We start from the raw sequence: 20,963 nt of genomic DNA on the forward strand, positions 1-20,963 counted from the left end.
GAAAGAATTTGCTAGTCATCACTACTCCAAGACTTGCACTGCTTATGGGGAAAAAAAACAGTATACATATACCATCTCAGTTTGCCCTGTAGTAAAAATAGTTCTACCCACCTATATTGAAAAAACAAACATTGAAATGACTTTTTTTTTTTTAAAAAAAACTAAAAGAATATTCTACAAGCGTATTAAAGCCTCTCCTTTTATCTGGCATTTTACTTCTACACTAGCGTAGAACATTGCAACAGCAAATTTATAGGGTTGTCTCCTCTTTCAAAGGTCACAGCCATTTTAAAACTTCAGACTTCAGACTGCAACATGATCTATAGCAGCTATAAATCAGAATTAAAGACTATAAAAACATAAAAGAAAGGCTATAACATACAATTTGGTTTATTGTAGTTGTAAGAGTAGTCACATGAATTGATCATATGACAAAGACTAAATTTTGATGAGATAAGAGCTATCTTTGTGAAGTTTAGTGGGTCAGCAGCATGAAAAAACATGCATTTACATTCATAAATGCCAAAAAAGCAACTAAATTCAGAATTGAATTTTTCAATGTTGGTTTTCAAGGGCAATATGAAATGGTGACTGCTCTGGGCAGAGCAGCACATTGTCATCATCTGGAGGGGGTCAGGTCTGCTGCTGCTGCTTTTACTCTGAACAGATGGCTGAAAAGAGCTCAGTTTCCAAGTTTGAACAAAACCTGTTACTCTTCTTTGCAAATAAGCCAATTTCCAATTCTACTCCAAGCGACATTAACATAGCAAAATTCTAGATAAATATAAATCGTCTGCTTGGATTTCAGCTTCTATTTCATGCATAGTGTCAGTGTGAGGTAAAATAGGTTCAACACAAAGATTTTCGGGGGAAGAAGGCAAAGGTCCAAAAATCCGGTTATTTTTAATTAATAAAATTTGATATCAGGGTTTACAATATATTTCATTTTTAAATGATATATTTTTCTTAAAGTTTCTTTTTAAAGAAGAAAGGAAACAGCACTTACTAGAGCTGTGATACACAAAACACTTGGGACTGTTGTCAAGAGCTGAATTCAAAGTAAAGGAACATCAATCAAAACGAGAAGATACCCAATGTCATTTACATCGACCAAGCTAGCAGCGTATTTCCTGATTTTGTATGATTCTAACTCTCCTGTGAGCAGACAGATAATCTGTGCTTCACAGTGAGTGACCTGTGCCTAGAGAGGAACTGAAGTTGTAAGACATTTCTTTAGACAGAATGCAGAGCTTCAGTACTAGGCTTTGACTTTTCTTCTTTTCATCAAGTAGTCAATTTGTCAGTTGCTGATGTGGTGCGTTGCTGGCTAATAACTGGTTTGAATGTTCACTCACATGTGGATTGTTCTCAGGTTCTAGTTGCTCAAGTTTCTTGTCTTTGTTGACTATATAGAAAAGATGCAGCCTGATAAACCTTCCTTAATAACAGAAGGTTTTTCCAAAACTTGACTACTCATAGTTGCAGAACAAATTTCTCTCTCTCTCTCTCAAAAAAAAAAAAAAAAAAAAAAAAAAAAAAAAAAAAAATTCTGGTTAGTGAGAGTATGCATTTTCCTAGGAGATCAGAATGGTATATTTTACAAAAAAAATTATTTGACTTATCGAATCCTCTAAAACATTATGGTTTTCACTTTATTAAATGAAAACTGCACAGCCTCCATTGGTATACAACAGACTACCGATTATACTGAGATTATACTACCTCGGTATAATCACTAGTGACATATATCATAAGTCCCAATACTAGGCAGAATTTGCATGGAATAAAGTAGGTAAAAACTGCCAAGCACAGCACTGAGACATCTGAGAGAGAGAACAGTGCTCAGCTGCTCCTAGCTTTTGAAATCAGAGAGAGGCATGTACACTGCCTTGGGCAGAGGCATCCACAGCATCTTTCATTCCAGCACCTGATGAATTCCCAGTGCCAGTCCTAACCTCTGATTTGAGTGAACAGAAGAATAATTGGGATATTACCTTTTATAAATTGCTGATTTATATATTCAGAGGATATTGCACTAATTTTATATTACTGTATCATTATCATAGGGGTAGAATTGTGTGCATCATTGCAGTGATTTTAGGAACGGAATACGGAATATTATAATGCTTATAGAAATTCATAAAGAGAGCACAAGCTTGTAATGCATGACATGTTTACAACTGATCAGGGGGCGGGAGTAGGGGATGACTTATTATTTAAATGACCCTCAGAAACAGTGAACACGCTGCAGTATTAGTACAGAATCTCTCTCTCCACCACCCCCAATCATCCCCTTGAACTTATCGCAATGATTTGAAAGAAGAATTTGGTGCTTCATAAATTACTAGCAAAATAAGACATAGCACAAGCTATTAGCAAAGCACTAAATACTATCAAGTCCTCAATATCACTATTCAAAGTACTGCTTTTATCCTGGAGCCATAATAATTACAGATCAATTCATATATTTCCATTTACAAAACAAAAGAAAAGGCAACATTTAATTAAAGTAGTGTGTCGACCGGGGGCAGGGGGCCATGCAAACCACAGTAAAATCTACTTGGCTTTAGAAGTGGTTAATGAGAATCAGACAAACATTTAACTGCTTCCATTTGACAAAACCAGTCTGATTACTTCCTATAGGTAAGTGATGGAAGGCTTTTTCTGTACTTAGATACGTTCAAATTCCAGGTAATGCTTTCACTTCTCCACTCTGTTTTTACTGCCTTAAACCTTTTTTTAGTGTCTTAGCCATTAGGGGGTTTTGAAAGAAAATCTAGCTAGATAATGTGAACTGACAGTCATTCAAATCAGAATTAGCAGCATTCTCTTTCATATGTGTACTATGAAGTGACAATACTGAAGAAGGAACATATTTTTCAGTCTGCTTAGGAGTCTTTTAGCCAATATCCTATGCAAAATTTCAGTATAAACAATAGCTACATAGAATTATTTAATATACTTCATTTTAGCTAACTATCCATTCACTCTTTAAATATATCATCAATAAGAGACTTCTCAATCAGAATTCATATTTTCTTCCCCATACAGACATTTCATAGTAGCTACAAATCCAGTGGGAATCCATGCCAGACTGTATTTTTACCTCCTGAGTAGGCCATGTGTGACGTGTAAGCTACTCTGTGACTCAGTTTGATATAAGCAGTATAATATACATGTATGCTCAATTAATATACCATATATCACAGTCTAATATTTATTTGTCATCCACAAAAATAACAAAAAGAGATGCAAACCCCTAAAAATGCATGATTCAGTGCTCTTATTTAGGAAGTGTCATGAAGTCAGTCATCAAGCTCTATGTGATTCTGTTTCACTAAATACAAAGCTTTCTTTTAAAGAAGATCTGCATCTCCCAAAGTAAGAGCTAAAAACAGTTAAAATGTTGAACTTAACCCTGTCCCTGATTTGGACAGCTGATGGTTTGTAAGATTCATCTTCGATTATGAGAAGATAAACTCATAGGGCTCCTCCTTTCCCTTTGAGATCATCTTTAAGGACATCAAGATTTCAAACCTGTGATCACAACCATGTCTAGCTTTATTAAAATGAATTGCCCAATAAATTAAAAAAATCTTCAGTTTGCATGTAAGTTGGTGTCAGCTACCTATATACTACAGAATACTGAATACACAAGAGTTACTCCTGAAAAACTCAGAAAAGAATGCATTCTTTAATAAGGACGGTCTTTAAAATTTCCTGTTTCTGTCGAAAAAGAGACACCAGTAAACTTGTTTGAAATTTGATTTTTTTTTTTTTTTGGCCACCATCAATTCTTCAGATTGCTGCATCATTTAATCAAACACTTGTCTATTTTCCATTTAAGTCAGAGGTATAATTAGTCTAAAGAAGTCAGAATTTCAAGAAGTTTTACTGCAGGTGACAGCTGCACAACAATGAAGAAGAAAATACGGGCACTATACGCAGGTAAGTCTTACTGAGAAATCCTAGTCAATTATTTCAGCATCTGCCCAAACAAATTTACTGCAACAATTGGTCCAGAAAGCGGATGCTCAGAATTGCTATTTAAACAGAACCTACTGAACCGGGCATTTGATTGAAAGTTTGTGATGATGAATAGTGATTAGTAGATGCATGAACCAGACTCCAACCAGCTGCTCTTCAGATTCTGGAAGCAGCAATCCCCTTGAGACAAGCCTTAAATATCAACTGTGACTTAACTCAATGTACTCTAATAAAATAGATAGTTTGTGCAAAGTATAAGAAATCCCATTGCAATCTTAACCCTTCCTGGCAGTGAGTGAGAGAAAACAGCCTGCCTCTTTGGCGTATGACCAAGAGAAAAACATCTAGATGATTTATGGAGAAACTTTGTTCTGGAAAGAGAAAATTATGCAACTCCAACACGTGACCTATAGTTTTACCTAAAGAGTCAGAAGGCTTATGAAAAAAACCTACCAGTAGGTGTAGATGCAATGTGTATGAACTTCAAAACTGGCTTTGCTGGAAGCAATGGATGTGGCCTAAGTAGCTCTCCTCAGGTAACATACAACCTAGCCCATCAGTCAAAGCAAAACTGAGAGGCATCAGATACAATTTAATAGAAAAGTGATACACAGACTGCCGTCCATGATATGGGCTTCCAAAGTATGCTCCCTTTAACTGCTACCAACAAATCAATTGGGTCTTTTAGAAACCTGAATTTTTTCTCTGGGAAGTTCAAGGCCTTTTGATGATACTGGCCATAAGACTGCTGACCAAGTTATGAGACATCCCATCTTCTTCCAGTAATCACATAGTCTGACAGAAGTCGTCTAGAATTTAATGCAGTTTTGAATACAGCAAAACAACCTTCCATATTGACTTCTGTGTTGTAAAAAAGGTATTTTGCCTCTATGAAAAACTTCTGAACAGCCTCTGAACAGTTATGACTACAAAACTCTTCTAGCAATTTATTACTAATTCTGTAAAATGAAGTTACATGGTTAATTGCAGTCAACCCCCTGATTATATAAAACACTTCCCAGTAGATTCAGATATGAAGGAGGCTGGTTGACAGATGCACGTCCAGGCTGAAATGGAAAACATCACACAGGATTGTCTTTACTATTTTTTTTTTCTGGAAACTCTGGGGACTAGCACATTAGTGAGGAAGAGTACAAAAACAAGTTGTTTCTCTAGCAAATTAGAAGTGCAGCCGTGAAAAACTATCGATTTGTAGTCATCTTCCAATACAAATACTAAAATCTTCATTTTCACGTGGATAACAAGTACGTCTGACAGTAAAATTTATCATGTTAGCAACATGCACTGCAAAAGCTACTCTAGGACTATCACAGCCCTTGAACTCTCACTTTTGAGGCAACAGAACTTTTCCTGCTTAAATAATCTGCTTAAGGAATAAAGAGGAACCTAGGTGATGGAGAACTACTGAACTTACTTCCTGTATGACACATTAGCCCCAAATGCATATTACTTCTTCAAAAACCAGAAAAGTTAGTCCTTCAGTTGTCTGTTGTACACATACAACATATTGCAGTACACAGACATCATATTGCCCAATGTGATTTGACTGTTGATCCTAAAAATGTTATTTATCTGAACAAAAGAACTACCAAAAATGCCAGGACACTGGTGAGCAACCAAGAATCTGTTGAGGATGTACTCCAGCCTATCAGAGAGATCCTGGGAACTTTGAAGTCTTTGGAGGAAGACAAAAAAAAAAAAAAAAGGGGGGCGGGGGGAAACTCTACACATAGACAAGTGTCCTGTAGACCAAAAGTCAACCCCAATTTCTTGAGAACATGACAAAAAAAAAAAAAAACACCAACATAAATGAGGGATAAATTTACTGACAGGACAGAGATCTAAATCTGGACAACAGCCTTCTTTTGTGTTATAGGCAGAAAATAATTTGATTTGGTCCCATTACATAAAATCTCACAAGAGACTACTCCACTTAGGAGAATGTCTTACAGGGTGTTATCAAGCATGTGCTGTTGCAAGATCGACTCTTACAGAATAATAATTGAGAGCCACTATCAGTAATTGCAGCCCAACATCTGCCCCTCCCAGCCCCACCCCCCACCTCAGAAACAGTCCTGAAAAGGAGCTGATCCAGTAATTGTCAGCGTTACATCAAATTGTCATGTCTTGATTAGAAAAAGCTTTCTGACACCACATAAGGAGAATAAAGAAGAGAGGGAAGCAGGCAGAAGGGGAAACGTTGGTTTTTGAAAAATAAGATTTTTCTCTCATAGGAACATTTGGTTTACGCTAATGAGGAAGACAGAAGTTGCTGGGGTTGGATTTACTCTGCTTTATGACTTTGTACTAGAACCCAGAACCCCAAATTTCATTCTTGAGTTCTACACTGCCCATCCTTTCTAAACTTGCACAGTCCTGGCTCTCAAAATACGGTTTTCAGTAATAACCTAAACTACATTAGGAATACTTAGCTACAATCATTATATTCTTCTCATAATAAATAGCCTTTATTTTCTTATTTGGTTACTGTAGTCGTAAGCAACTAATAAGACTGACAGAAACACCTTTACTACCAAATCCTGTGGAGACTATGGATGCTGAGCCCCTTCTGAAGAGACCTGGTGATTCCTTAGGCATCAGAAGTTGCTGACTGAAGAAGGGTCAACGAATGCTTGCTAAAAAATTGTGGTTTCTTCAGGGTTAAAAAAAATTTCTCTTGCAGCCTAGCAATTCTGAAAGAAAATAGTGTTTGTTGAAAGCAACATGGAAGCTGGGAGAGAATAATCCTGCAAAGCTACTTCAGAATCAGGTTTGTTCTGCCTAAGCTTGATTGCTCAAAAATATTTTTATATTTTGCCTCATCAGATTCTTGTTTACCCCTAGAAAAAAAAATTGTAAGTGGCATAGTTTTAGGGACAGAGATTCTCTTATATGAAGCAAGCTCCCTGAATGCTCTTTGATAACTGGCACAGCAGTCTCAAAGACAGACATTTTAAAATCATCATTATCAGTATACCACCAAAAATCCTCAAAAATTTAGGACAAGACAGGAAATAGTGTGAAGAGCTTTACAAAGGGAGGCTTAAAAAACGGTCATCGAAAACCTAAAAGAAAATTCTATACAAAAACAAATTACACTGCTACAGAAGAGCAGATTAGTATGTACTGTGTTTTCCTACCACAGATTTTGTGAATTGCCTTGATTTGGGATTATGTTGCCCTGCTGTGAGAAGACACGGGGACTACAAATTCTATACATGGCCTCGGATATCAGTGGGTAAAAGACTGATAATGTGCATGCGTGTGTTGGAACATACATAAACAAAGTTTAAAAAAGATCTTGCATCACTACTTGCCATACAATGTATTTCTGGATAAGGAATGTCAGTTTCCATTCTAGCAAATACTATGATCTCTGACTTCAGTTTTTAAAATATAAAAATTGACTAGGCATTTTATGCTGGACTTTGGTGGTAGATCATTTAAGCCAAAGCAATTAGTTTCAGTACAATAGATTGCTGTATTCAGACAAACCAGATACCTTCTCATGAATATGGCTGATAAAACTGGAATTCTGACTCCATGCTTCCTCCTTGCAACCATTCATTCTTGTTCCTCTGGCAGAAGCTACCATTGCCACTACAGTGGCAATGGAATTAACCATGCAAATAGTCCTCATCCATGAAATCAAGATCAGACAGAAGCCTACCAACAACAGTGTTCCCATCTAACATTACCTTGGAGATCATCAGAAAGGCTCATACAGTTTGTCCCACCAGTTGTTTTAAATTAAAGCATGAGAATCACTTCACAGTGTTACTATGTGCAACTTTGCATACACTATTTTTCTTCTTCATGAGATCTTGTTCACCCTTAGCGTCCCCTGTGGAGCAGTAGGGACAAATGTGCTTATTTTTATCAAATAGCAGAATAATGAGCTGCAGAACAGGGAAAACACAAGAGGATCAGACTGCTGCACCACACATCTAAATCAACTGTAAAGCCAAAGCATTCTTCCCATTCCAAACCCATCCTATTTCCAGGCTCTGCCATGCTTCGTTTTCTCACTCTATATCTCATCTTTATCCAAACATCAGTCCTCCTAAATGAAAAGGAACAAAGGAAGACTTTTGCGTAATTTTTGTCATTTTATAATACGTTGTGCAGTTTTTAGTGATTGCTAGAAAAATCATAGTTCTCACAAAGAAAAATCAGTAAAGACTTTTTAGAAAGTCGTTTTAAAGCTAGCAATCTGTTAAAAAAACCTAAAAGAATGTTTTTGAAACAGTTGGCACCATCTGTGGAATAAAAAAAGGAAAAAAAATTCCTGTAGTTAGCATAAGCATTGCTTAACTCAGCAGACCAGCAAATAAGTAAAAAACCCATCAATTTATATTTCAATAAAATATGAATTATCTGGATTTTGCCAGAGTGAAATAGACTGTGTCATGGTTATGTGTAACTACATTTGATAACATTCTTTAGTGCATATTTCATCATTTCTCAACATCTCATAGGAGTACTCAAAAAATACTTAGCCACAAACCACATTTAATTCCCAAAACTCTGTGGTGAAAGCCAAGTAAACACATTACGAACTGGGCATCTGCTTACCCAAGACCAACACATGGCATTTATAATTTTGCCAGTTCCGTTACTAACTTATCCAAACAGATGCCAAAGGAAGTCATCCAAAGACTTTTCAGGCAATGGGAAGGAATTAGCCTTATTCAGAAGCAAAGCATTAAAATCACCTCATGGATGACACTAACATAAAGACATGGTGCTAAGCCTTATAATGCATAGGAGGGGTAAAGAGAAATGTTAAGGCAATAATACAGATGCTCAGAACTAGAAATAGCAACCTCTTATATGCATTGTCAGCTGTTACCGGCTTCTCTTGCCCAAGTGCATAATATACACTTTCAGTGGCAAAACAGCTGGGTGCTACTGGTCCCTCTGCCCTCCACAACCTAAATACTGAGCTCACTGGCAACCAGTGCATCCTGTAAAGGCTACTGGATCTATCAGTGGATTTGGGGTTTGTTATTATAATAACCAAAACTCAACCACTGACCAAGTCAGATCACTTTCCCAAACACATGCTCACGGTGTATTCTATGATGTCAGGCAAGATTCAGTAGGGGTAACAAAACCCTAGAAAATCTGGGAAAACAGGAAAACCTGGATAATATAGATAGCATAGATGTGCTTGAGGAATATGGTGCAGACACATCCAGGTTGATCTGCGATCGCGCAAGGTCTAAAATCATAATGTTGGCACTGCACTGAAATAAGCCTTGTGTAACTCACCATGCTAGAGACCGCAGTTCAGCATATTTCACACACAACCAGTTTATGTCCACCAGGTCCAGCAGTAAATCTGAGGTAATGCGTCTAAGCAGACCTGTGGTGGCACCATCCTGCTTAGGATGCCACATGCAGGAAAACCTTCTTTGTTCAAGCTCAGCGCTGCAGGAATGTTTCTGGATCTCCACTAGTCTTGAAAACAGCTTACATGCCACAGCACCTAAACTAGTCAACCATACCAACTAATAAATTAGCTAATAAGGCTTGCTAGAACTGACTACACATCTGGCCTGACCTGCCCACTAAACTAACCAGATAAATCCCTCAGGGTGGGGTCATGGGGGGGTGGAGGTCACTAGACTGTAAGCAACTTTTTATTTTAATCTTTCAGATTTCATGCCTGATATTAGCCATGGCGAATAGTTCCTCCAGCCTTTTGTTCCTAGCCCTAAGAATAGCAACAAAGTGCTCCTAATATAGTGCGACTATAGGGAATTCATATATTGCACCAACATAGTAAACATTCCACAAGTTCAATAAATTATACCAGTAAGTAGATACTGGAAGTCTTTATTGATACACTCAGGGCCGTGAGCGATGTCATCACCTGGATGTCACTATGAAGACAGAAAATCATGAGCTAAAACTGCCCCAGGGTAAAACTCGGCTGACTGTGCTGACCCATGGCATCAGCTACTGATGTTGTCTGCTCCAAACCTCTAACTGAATGCTTATCAAGGCAAACAAACAAAAAAAATATTGACCTTTGTTAGAAGTCCAGACACTGCCCACTGGTCTGACCCTACAGACACGAAGGAGTAATGAAAAAGGCTATCCATCAAAAGGATGCTAAAGTCTGTCTGGAGGTGATGGCATATTTTCAGAAAGAGCAGGGTTCAATTTTACTGCTAGTGGGGCACATTCAAGTAGGTGGGAGAAGCCTTGGAGGTCAGGCTTTATTAATGTGTGAACAAAGATTAGCCTCCACATCATCCCCACTGCATTTCAACAATGCATTTTTCTTGTTTTGCTTCGAGATTGCTAGCACACAAAAACCAACTCATGCTCTCCTCTATAATTTGTCTTTTTTTTTTTTTTTTTTTGGACATATTTTCCATTTGACAGAATCATATTCAAAATGTCAGAGAATTTACAGGCTAGCAATGCAACAGGGAAGAGAAGATATCTAGAAAAAGGAAGGGAGAAAACATTTGAATTCATGAGTATGACAGCTGAATAAGTCATGTCACTGAATTTTGTACGAAGCACGATTTCAAATATCTCTTTTCATTTCACTGAATTTTTTAAAGAAATGCCCGATAATGCATCAAAATGGCTTAAAATTAAAAGTAAAAAAAAAAAAAAAAAACAAAAAAAAAACCAACTTAATTTTAGTTCTAAAGGAACTTCTAATGAAAAGCAGCAGTGGAGACATTTTATTGTGGTACTTCTTTCAATGATTCTGTAATAACTTCAGAAAAGAAGTACTCTATATATAAAATAGACCAAAAAGCTGTGAAAAAAATTATGATACACATTCAAACTTTACCCTTTGACTCCCGGTAATAACATTCTGTCTTCTATGCAGATGCTGCCTCTAAGGGATCACAGTAAGTCAAGTACACTTGACCTACCGAGCTTAACATGACTGTAAGTGAATCTCAAAGAGAGGAATGCAGGACGTATGATGCTGCAGCCCTGATTGATAACTAAGAAGTCAGTTATAAATAAATCTGGAACAGTTGGGGTTGACTGTTGTTTAGCACTTTCAGACAGACATTCAGGGCAACTGGCAGGGGCTTTGAAAGCTGTTTCCTACATTAGAATCATGACAAAAATAGAAGTGAGGCTGCATTCCCTTGTCTTCTGCTAAAATAGATCTTGCTCAAAAACATTTTTACAAGTTTGGCGAGGCATAACTAGTCCACTGTCAGATACAGAACAAAATCATAATTGGAAGTCCCATGTTGATCTACCATGAATAGTTACTTATTGAATTAATAAGGAAAAAAAAAAAAGAAAGAAAATAGAAAAAAGTGGAGAGTACTAGGAGATATTAGGGACAAGGAGAAGCTGGTTTTATTACTTTTTTTTTTTTTTTTTTAACTTGTAAGTGAAGGTACAACCAGAATTCTCTAGCCAGAAAGACCCTGAAGACCTTTAAAAATAAAATAAAAAGGGAAAAGCATATATTTTACTAACTGTCCTTAGGAATACATGGGGGGTTTGGAGGTTTGGGGTGTTTTGTTGCTGGTTTTGCGTTTTTTTTGTTTGTTTTGGTTTTTTTCAAATTCAATTACAGATGTTGCATAATAACTACTGACAGCAAGGCTGAGTTGTGAGAATGGAACAGGTAAGAGGGAGCATGTATGGCGTTTTGTTCTGTTGCTGCAAATACTGTTTACAGTGCAAGCATTTGTCACAGAGTTATCTTGCCTCCAGCACGTAAGCTTCCAGATAAATTAAGTTGGCTTTTATTTGTGTGTTTTTTCCAGTCAAAATATATCTATGAAAATATTGTAGGATTAGCTAGTTCACTGACTGAACAGCCCATTGTTCTGCCAAAATAATCAGTGGCCTTAATGAGCAATTAAGAGCTTTCGGGGTCAGTGAGAACAGAAAATCTTAACATATAGATCAGAAATTCCGTGTATAACTTCATGCTACTGTTTCAGATCATGAGTGAACTCCCAAACTATATGCAAGAGGCACGCGTGACTGAGAATAGAATGTATATAATATAATACAAACCCATAGGAGAGACTAGGATACAATAAGAGCAATGTGATTTAGCCAGGTTAACGCTCCCAAACAGGTTCCCCATAAACTGTTCTTTCTCAACCAAAACAGGTCTGCATGGTGTTTTGCTGACAGATATGAAATTGCCCCACCTGCACATGCTCTAAACCACCCTGAACCAAATCAGCTCCAACCTAGCAGCTCTGTGACCGTGGTGCGTGATGCCAGCCTGCCCTCTCTTAGCAGAGCTCATTGCTGCGGTTCAGCACCCAGCGCGCCCCAATGCAGACCCTGTGGTTCTGAGCGGGATCACGGCTCCCTGGGTCACAACACACAAAGCCGACTCATGCTTCTCTACAGAATACTGTGTACCCAACCCACCAGTGAATTCCAGCTATTATTCCTACAGTTTCTACAATATGCAAACTGCAACAGAATCAGCACTAGGAAATTTCTGCAACTTGCCTTCTAAAGTAAGCCTAGTATAAATTAGGGCGTGATTCAAGGACTCCAGGCTTACTGAAGAAGTACACACACAGGACCATGTTTCAGTCACTGAATTGTGTTTTTTCCGTCAACTGCTGAAAGTATGCTTGTTGAAAGAGAGAAAATTTGTCATAAAGAGTCAAATCTTTTCTTTAGAATGGATTGCCACATTGCAGATGTAGTTTCTTTTTACCAGAAAAGCCCGCATAAATTTATTTTAAACTAATTACCTTTAGGTGGAAAATATGACTTGCTTTCAGCTTTGTGAGGCCAGTCCACCACAAGAGGTCCAAACCTACGAAAGCTGGCAGTGATCTCATCTACAAAAAACAAATGAGGCACCTTAGAGAGAATCTGAAGACTGACAGTAGCAAGGTAAAAATTATTACTTTAAAAAAAAACAAAACAAAACCAAAACCAGACTATTTTCTACACCTATTAAGAACAGTGAAAACTGCAATAATGTACATAGAGGATGCCTAAATATTCTTTCACCTCTATACTATACATGGCTGCTTAAAAAAGTAACTTTACATTCCACTAATGCAAGTTTGCAGCAGGATTAAATGCAAATATGATCTATCAGAAGTGAATATGCTTCAGCTGCAGTCTATTTCTAATTATAGCCACAAAGCAGGGTCAGATGCAGGCACATGGGACTGATGGAGGAGCTATATCTCAGCATGGCCACTCCTTGTAGCATGCCCTAGAAAGCAGGCTGCATCAGGTCATGCGACTGTGGGGATTTCACCTTCCTCAGTCCCCTCTGGAAATCTGTCTTGAGTTACCACTTTATTTATATGCTTTTTGAGCATCAATTTAGAAACACCGTGGAACACACATCTCAAACTATCCTACAAGACAATTTTGTTTTACATGCAAGTGCTTCAGAGAAAAGTATTTTAAGTTATTTAAAAAAAAATAAAAAAATTTTCTCAATGCATTTATGTACTTTAAAGAAAGAATTAGTTTAAAATTGTCTAATGTGATGCTAGATAGATCAGAGCAACAATCCATCAGGAGAAAAGTTTGAAGAGAAAGGCAGTGGTTTTCCAGTTTTCTGATTGCTGTTTGAGATGTGTCGAGTTTATCTGACCCCATGAGCTGCACATCCCATTTTTGAAGCAACTAGAGCCACAAAACACATATCGCGTAACTCAGGACCTGAAGGAAAAAGGTGTTACTGGAGCAGAGGGTAACAGCTCCCAAGTGGCTGTGTTACTTCCTCGCAGGATAGGCTGGGCATATATTTTGATTCTGAGTGACCCAGCAACATTCACATCAGTTGTACCTGTTGGCCTGCGGCTTCTTACAGCTGGGGATTCAGATTACCCAGCAGTCCCTGTATCAACAGTCCTGCAGCTCATGTTGTGACATGGGAACTGCATTTGAGCTGTTTGTAGACCATAGATGGGCAACTCATACTACTACTTTATTAAAATTGCACATGGTTTAGGCTTCAAGTTAGTAGATCAGATTCGGAGATCCCTCTCTTTTCATTACAAGGCATCCTCCAATTCCCTCTGTATGCCAATTGAAGCTAGATAGTGGCGGAATCCAGCTACAATATGAAAAATACACCAAAACCTCTCACAATTTTGGTTTGGGAGTCAAGGTGTGGGGGGGCACATGCAAGTAGAGCAGATACTGATTGAGGAAAAAACCTGACCATCCCTACTAAGCTGATTATTATTTTGTAACCATATTAATTGCCCTACATTTGTCAACTGAACACTGCATATGTGCTGGATATAAGAGCTGATTAATTAAAGCCCGATTTATTTTGGTAAGGACCGCATTAACGAAGTCCTTAGAGTCAACCAGATCTTTTAAAAAGAACAGGGAAAGACTATGGAGTACCCACTAAGTTCCCTTTTTCAGCTTCCCCACTTTACATACGTGGGAACACGTGCTGCTATTGCGGATTAGAAGACCTGCTATGCAGGCGTTTCTGTCTCCATCTCGTCTGATCTACAGTACAAAAGAATGTCAAGTAAATTCTCAGGTGTTGGGGGTGGTGGTGTTTGTTTTAAATAATGCCAGAAGCACTATAAGCGACATAGCTGGGAAAATACATTTGTTTTTATGAAAATCTGACCTTTTTGAAGTAATTATATGAAAGCCAATTCCCACATCTCACCAATGTAACTTATTCACAGTACCTTCATCAATGTCAGGAGGAAGACCTCCAACAAACACCTTTCTAGAATAGCGTTCCACTCTTTCACCATTCTGACAGCGTGTTGGAGAGCTGAGACCCGATGATAAAGACTGATCACCGTGACTGTCGTCCAGGAAGCCATCTTCAAAAGGAAAGAGTGAAGACCGACCTGTAACAGATTTTGTAGTATCTATAGTTAACGCTATTTCCTGGAGAATTAAATTTTTCAGTAAAAAACATTGTATTTTCCTTTTACTGTTTTGCTTTAGCAGAATTTGCATTAACGGGCCCAACTAAGTGTTCCAGTTATCCAAATGATAGTAAATCAGTATCCAAATAGTAATGATCATAAATCCAGTATCCAAATGATAGCAAATTAGTATTGCTTCTGTTTTTCCAAGACTATAGTATCCTTATAAGACAATAAACCTAATTTGGCTTTAAAACAACCCTTGCAAATGGCTAGCAATGAAAATCAACAAGTTATCTGATGAAATTGTGTGTCATAGCTATAGAAAGAACCTTTGTAAAATTTACATTTCAAACCGATTCTTAGAGATTTACATCTTCCATAACAGATCTTGAAGGAATGATCTGAAAGAGCAGATCCCTCAAGCCATTGCACTGCAGAGCAGGACAGTCTCCTTCAGAGTGCTTTACAGGGTCCTAGCCACAAGGGCTGCATCACTTCCTTCTCGAGTGAACAGAGGCCCGGTCTGAGTAAGGGGGCAAACAGCAAAATAAACATAGAAAAGCTTTGTGTTGTGCATATTAAACATGTAGGTGAAGCAACAAGCTTAGCTAACAGGAAAAAAAAAAAAAAAAAAAAAAATCTTTAAAATCTTATGAAGTAAACCACAAAAAACTTGCACTTGAAGAAAAAAGTTGTTAGCTAGGAGAGCCTGTCAAGCTGTTACTCAGTGTTAAAACACTCTTCCAGTAATGAATTAACAAAAAGCAACATAAGTGGCTGCTATTCAGTTTGTTAATGAACAGTAAAGAAATTATTTGTGATCATCTGATGCAATTAACTTGTTGCTATTACTGCCAAAGCATACACACATTTTCTTAACAACAGATTTATTAACCCAGAAGATGAAGTAAAGAAATATTCAAAGTCTGCATGTAAGCAGCACTGTAGAACCCGCCAACTTTAGAATTTAATAATTCCCTATACCTGAGTTGAAAAATAAATCCTGCAATGTAGAGAGATGTATAAATGGGAGCTCCATCTCAACTCTGAAAAGGCGAATTGTCCCCTTATATCATGGAGGATTGCTCCCAGGGATGGAATTATAATTAATTGATACAAACAGTGTATAGGCGGGTTAATTAAAAAAATAAATAGCAGGGCACATAATTAAATTCAAAGGTAATGGATCACATGAAACTGACTTCCAGCAAGACCTAAGGAAGAATTAATACCATACTGGTATTAACAGCACAGGGAAGTACAGGAAATAAAAACAGGGGCAAGGAGAAAAATGAAGACATGCAGAGGAACGCTAGTCAGAAAAATTTAGACATTGAAAATATCAGTAATAGTGTCTCCAGTAGTAAAGGACAGATTACAAAAAGAAGAAGCAATCCTATATGTGGAAAACAAGCTAACAAACAAAAACCAGGAAAGATGTTCTGACTGACACAGAACACCAGCCTGATGGTGTATGAACACCAGGCACTAGAAAAGTCTTGATTGGAAAGAATACATTGAATGCACAACATTGACAGAGATCACAGATGCAAAAATCCACTGAAGCAAAAATCCTACTGTGCTTTTAAGCACCAACATAAAAAAACAGGGTAAATGCCGCAATCAGAGAAGGATTTAGAGATGCTACTCTTCAAAGTCTAGTATAACTGGTTGTCAGAAATGGTGGGTTTAGAGCATAAACCAGGAAAGACTATTGAGGAATACTCCATTAATGGACAAACAGGTCATGCACATATATAAACATATGCATTTCAGCATAAAAGAGAACACATGCATGAGAGAAATAATAATTAGGAAGGCTAAAATTCTGTAAAAATACCAACTCAGGAAACCCATTGAAAAGTAGGAAATTTGAAAATATCCAGAAGAGACTGACATTACTAAGAAGCTAAATAATCTTTTAATTCCAACCCCAACCTATCTTCCTCTAAAAAATGAAAAAAATGAATGTGAGCCATTAATGGAAGTTGACATATCAAATTAATAGATACTAGAATAAGGTGTTCAACTAAAATACAGGTCTACAGAGGAGGCTGAACAAGTGCTGAGTTCTGAAGGAAATAATAAAAATGCACTTGCTTAAAAAGCAAGATATTGCCTCTTATGCCAGATGCTTGGCAGTCTGCAAGCATTGTACTCATCTTAAGTCAACGCAAAAGATGATCTAAAACTTTACAGTTAAGTGAAGTATAGAGTTAAATGTGTGAAGTATACATTTAAAATAATGCAAAGCATACAGACAAGGGAATAGGGAATGTTTGCTCACTCTTCCAGTAAGGGGAAACTTAAAGTGCATTGAACACAATCAGTACGTGGCAAGGCTGAAAGCAAATCAAACTGTGGAACCCCTTGCCACAGGCTTTTTATACGGCTGAAAAGTTTAGGTAGGTTTAGACAAGGGAATAAGCAAGAACAGGAGAAAAACCCATTCTGAAGCAATAAATATTGAGACATCACCTCAAGAAATCCCCAGAGGCAAAGCTCTGGGAGAGTATTATGGGAAAGCATCACTAAATGGCCTATTTCTATACTCCTGCGCCCCCCCCAGGCATCTCTGAGTTGTCAGTGTAGCAGAGTAGATTTTGGGCTGATTTCCCATAGCTGTGCTTACATCTGTACCTGAAAAACTGGTTGTAAAAGTTAAAAACAAGGTACCTAGAAGAACGTGACTCAACAGCTCTAAGCATGATACCTACAAAGAAATGCTCGCCTCTTTATTGAAAGAAAGCAGAGGATCAAGTAGAGAACTGATAGGTTATGGCAAGCCCCAAGAAATTTCCGACAAAATCTCTTCTCACTGAAGATGCTTAGTCACAGTGACAGAATCAAACACTAATTAAAATATCCAAGTATCGTAAACATGAAATGAGTCGCTACACAGATTCGCCTTGGGATACTCTGCATCTCTGCATATTACCACAATGCAAATGGTAAAAACAATAATAGAGGGGGACATATGAGAACATTTGATAAACACCACATCATTTTTTAACAGACTATTGTAGAATTTCATGTTTCTTAAGGTTAAGAAAGCTCAAAACAACATTATAAAATTCAAGGTAATGAAAAAGCATGAATATCACAAACTTTAATATTGTATGAATAAGGCAAGTCACAGAATCCCTAACGTTAATGACAAGACACACGCACACACACACACACAAATCTACTTGTTACTACAGAAAGGCCTGACTTTCACATAGGAAACAATTTTTATGGAGTGAAACATGCTTTTTGGTAGAGTAAAAAAAAAAAAAAAAAAAAATAAAAATTCTGTAAGTCCAGCACATTCAGAACTTGTTTGCTCTGTTTTGTCATCACTACAATTTGAATAAAACAGCCTACACTGTGTTCATCACAATTACTGCCACATTACTATATTTCGCTTCCACAAGCAATCATGAGTTGCAAGAAGTTAATAGTGTCCAACTGATTCCCACCTCTTTTCCTACTTTGGTGCCATTTGATCAACCTGGAAATACTTGCCACAATCTTAAAATGAAATTAAACGGTGTTCAGATTCACAGAGAGTATACAGTATTATATACTCCGCATACTTTCCTATTTGTTTCAGTACCATGAGAGCACTGAAAAAGTGTAAGTATCAGGATGCTTTCAACATCTGTTAATAATAGCCTGTTCTCTGGAAGCGGGGAAAAAATAGGAAGGTAAGTTTGTGGGGAAAACTTAAATCTTTTCTTTTTGTTTTAGCTATCAAATAAACACTAAAACCAGACAGCTTTGAACAAAATCAGCCCAATTTCTATATTACAAACTGTGTTAGTACAGCCTGTACAGCCTACTACCTCAGTCTATACATATGTGCAAACTACAAGTTACTTGTACACGATTGGCTTGCTTGTGTGGCTAGGTTTGTCTCCAAGCTTCTTCACAAACGTGATGCAAATTCTACATTTTAAAAAGGAAGCGGGGTCACATGCATAGCTGTCATAAAACATACATGAAAAAAGATAAAATTAAGTTTAATGCCAAAGTACCCCAAGCAGATGGCACTGCCCAACTCAAATTGTTAAAAGCTGCAATCTTCACTGTTATTTTCTCAAGAAAAACCAGTCTGTGTAAGCTACAGCACAGTACATAAATGTAAGGTACATTAGTAGCTTTCTTGGTAGTCAGAGAGCTTGCTATCGTCCATGTTCATTAATCCCTCAGAATAAACTTATACACAGTGCTGTACATTTGTAAAATGTTTTCAGTCTACTTCTATTTTTTAAGGGTTGCCTATGATGAAATAAAGTTAAAATGTGCTCAAATGTTGTATCTTTTTTTATTATTATTATCGTCAATATTCACCGTTGAGGACAGTTATTAGTATCGGTATTCCCAGTGTTCTACCTAAGGCAATCCAATGTAATACTCAAGTGTAATACTCAATGAAAGGTATTTCATCTAAGAAAAAAGTATTTTTGAAATGTTCAGTGCACTAATTAAACATTGCACTTCTACCAAAAACACCAAACCTGAAAACAATCTTTTTTTTCGGAACAGTACGCATTTAAAGTCATAAATATGCGTCATGAAAGAGTCTTTACATTCAGTCATCCTCCAGTTCACTAGTAATAGCAACACACTTGAAGTTATCAGCTCAAGATCATCATTGCTTTAAGCTGCTATTAAAAGGGAGATGTTTTGCAAATGAAGAATATGAGATTGATTTATACAAAGCAATTGATCAACCAAATAATGTTAAAATTGGTAACATCTTATCATAAATTTATTTCTTCCACTATTCAGCAAACAAAACATTTATTAAATACTTTTACCTCTTCTCCGCCCATAGCTCCTGGCTGCATGTAAACACAGAAGAAAATTGTCGGTACAGCTGTCATGAGATTTAGCTCCAAAAGCAAAGAAAATGTAGCTTCTACCTCTTCTCTTTTTCCCCTCCCACCATAAAGAAGGAAAAGACATTCAAAAAGTGCAAGATGAAATTCAAACAACCCAAGACAAGAGAAAAAGTTTGAAGATGACACAGCCGGGGGGGGGGGGGGGGGGGGGGGGGGGAGAAAAAAAAAAAACAACAGGATACCTGCTGTGCAAGTTTTCTACATAGCAAAGGTATTAAAAAAATCAGGCATATCAGACTTACAGTACTATAAAATAATAATTCAGGATTATGGTTTTAAGAGGCAATAAACATCATCAACAGTAATTCTAATTAAAAGAATTAATTCTGCATTTTATTAGTTAGTTGTGGAGAACATCTTTTCCCGATTATGTTTCAATTTAAATAATTAACCATCTGTAAATACTAAAATCCTACCAAAACAATATGAGCCTAAGAGCCAGTATGTTCAGATGAATAAAAACAGATTGACAAAACGTCTTTACAACTACCAGAATTAATACAGCATTTCAATGATACATGCATCAATGGCAAAATCCACAATGTTGTACAAGTGCAGAAGCGTATTTCGTAATATAATGGGAAATGCAAAAAGCATCATTTTTTGATCTGAAATTTTAGAATACCAGAAAACAATCTGGAAAACAATGTCTTCTACACAAGGACTTCAATCTGTCACAAAAGATACCTGTGGTCTTCCAAGATAATCAAGTGTGGAAGGCTAGGGATCAGGTAGAATTTTTCAACAGAAAGTGAGCTTAGGCAATAGGTAATAGAGCCTTGTTTTGTTTCTTTCTCTCTTCACTGCAGTACTGTTTGTGTTCCTCCTCGTTCCCAACACCAGCTCATTTCCAAACCTAACATGCTGCCTTCTGGTCCTGCCCTACATGCCCAGGTTTTAGGTGTGATTCCTTTTGCTCTCCCTACACTCCCCCTTAGCCCACTTCATCTAATTCCTGCTCCCTCCTTCTATATCCCAAGTGTCCTCTACCATAAAACCTTCCATTCTTCCCATTTTTCTATTTCCATCTTCAAATGCACGTCCTGAGGTGTCCCACCATACCCCTCAGCTTTCCCTACCTGCTTTTCTTTGGCCCGCAATGACATGACAGGTCAGTTGTGGCTAGTGGAGAACTACTCATCTGCTGACTGTTCCCTGGCTGTCACCTCTCATGGCCTCAGGGGCTATCCAGAGCAAGGCTGAACCTCCTTCAGCA

At 37.4% G+C, this 20,963-nt stretch overlaps 1 protein-coding gene across 13 annotated transcripts in view; it reads right to left on the reverse strand.

Annotated features, from left to right (window-relative positions):
- Positions 1–20,963, reverse strand: part of CPEB3 (cytoplasmic polyadenylation element binding protein 3) — a 99,152-nt gene that overhangs the window by 18,894 nt on the left and 59,295 nt on the right. For all 13 annotated transcript variants that reach the window (XM_082310394.1, XM_082310392.1, XM_082310388.1 and 10 more), the window contains 2 exons: positions 14,667–14,834; positions 12,735–12,824 (listed from right to left, as the gene is read on the reverse strand). In XM_082310394.1, coding sequence (XP_082166520.1) covers positions 12,735–12,824; positions 14,667–14,834 — 258 coding nt within the window. The remainder of the gene's footprint in view (positions 1–12,734; positions 12,825–14,666; positions 14,835–20,963) is intronic.

Source organism: Platalea leucorodia, assembly GCF_965183815.1.
Source record: "Platalea leucorodia genome assembly, chromosome: 4".
Classification (NCBI taxonomy): Eukaryota; Metazoa; Chordata; class Aves; order Pelecaniformes; family Threskiornithidae; genus Platalea; species Platalea leucorodia.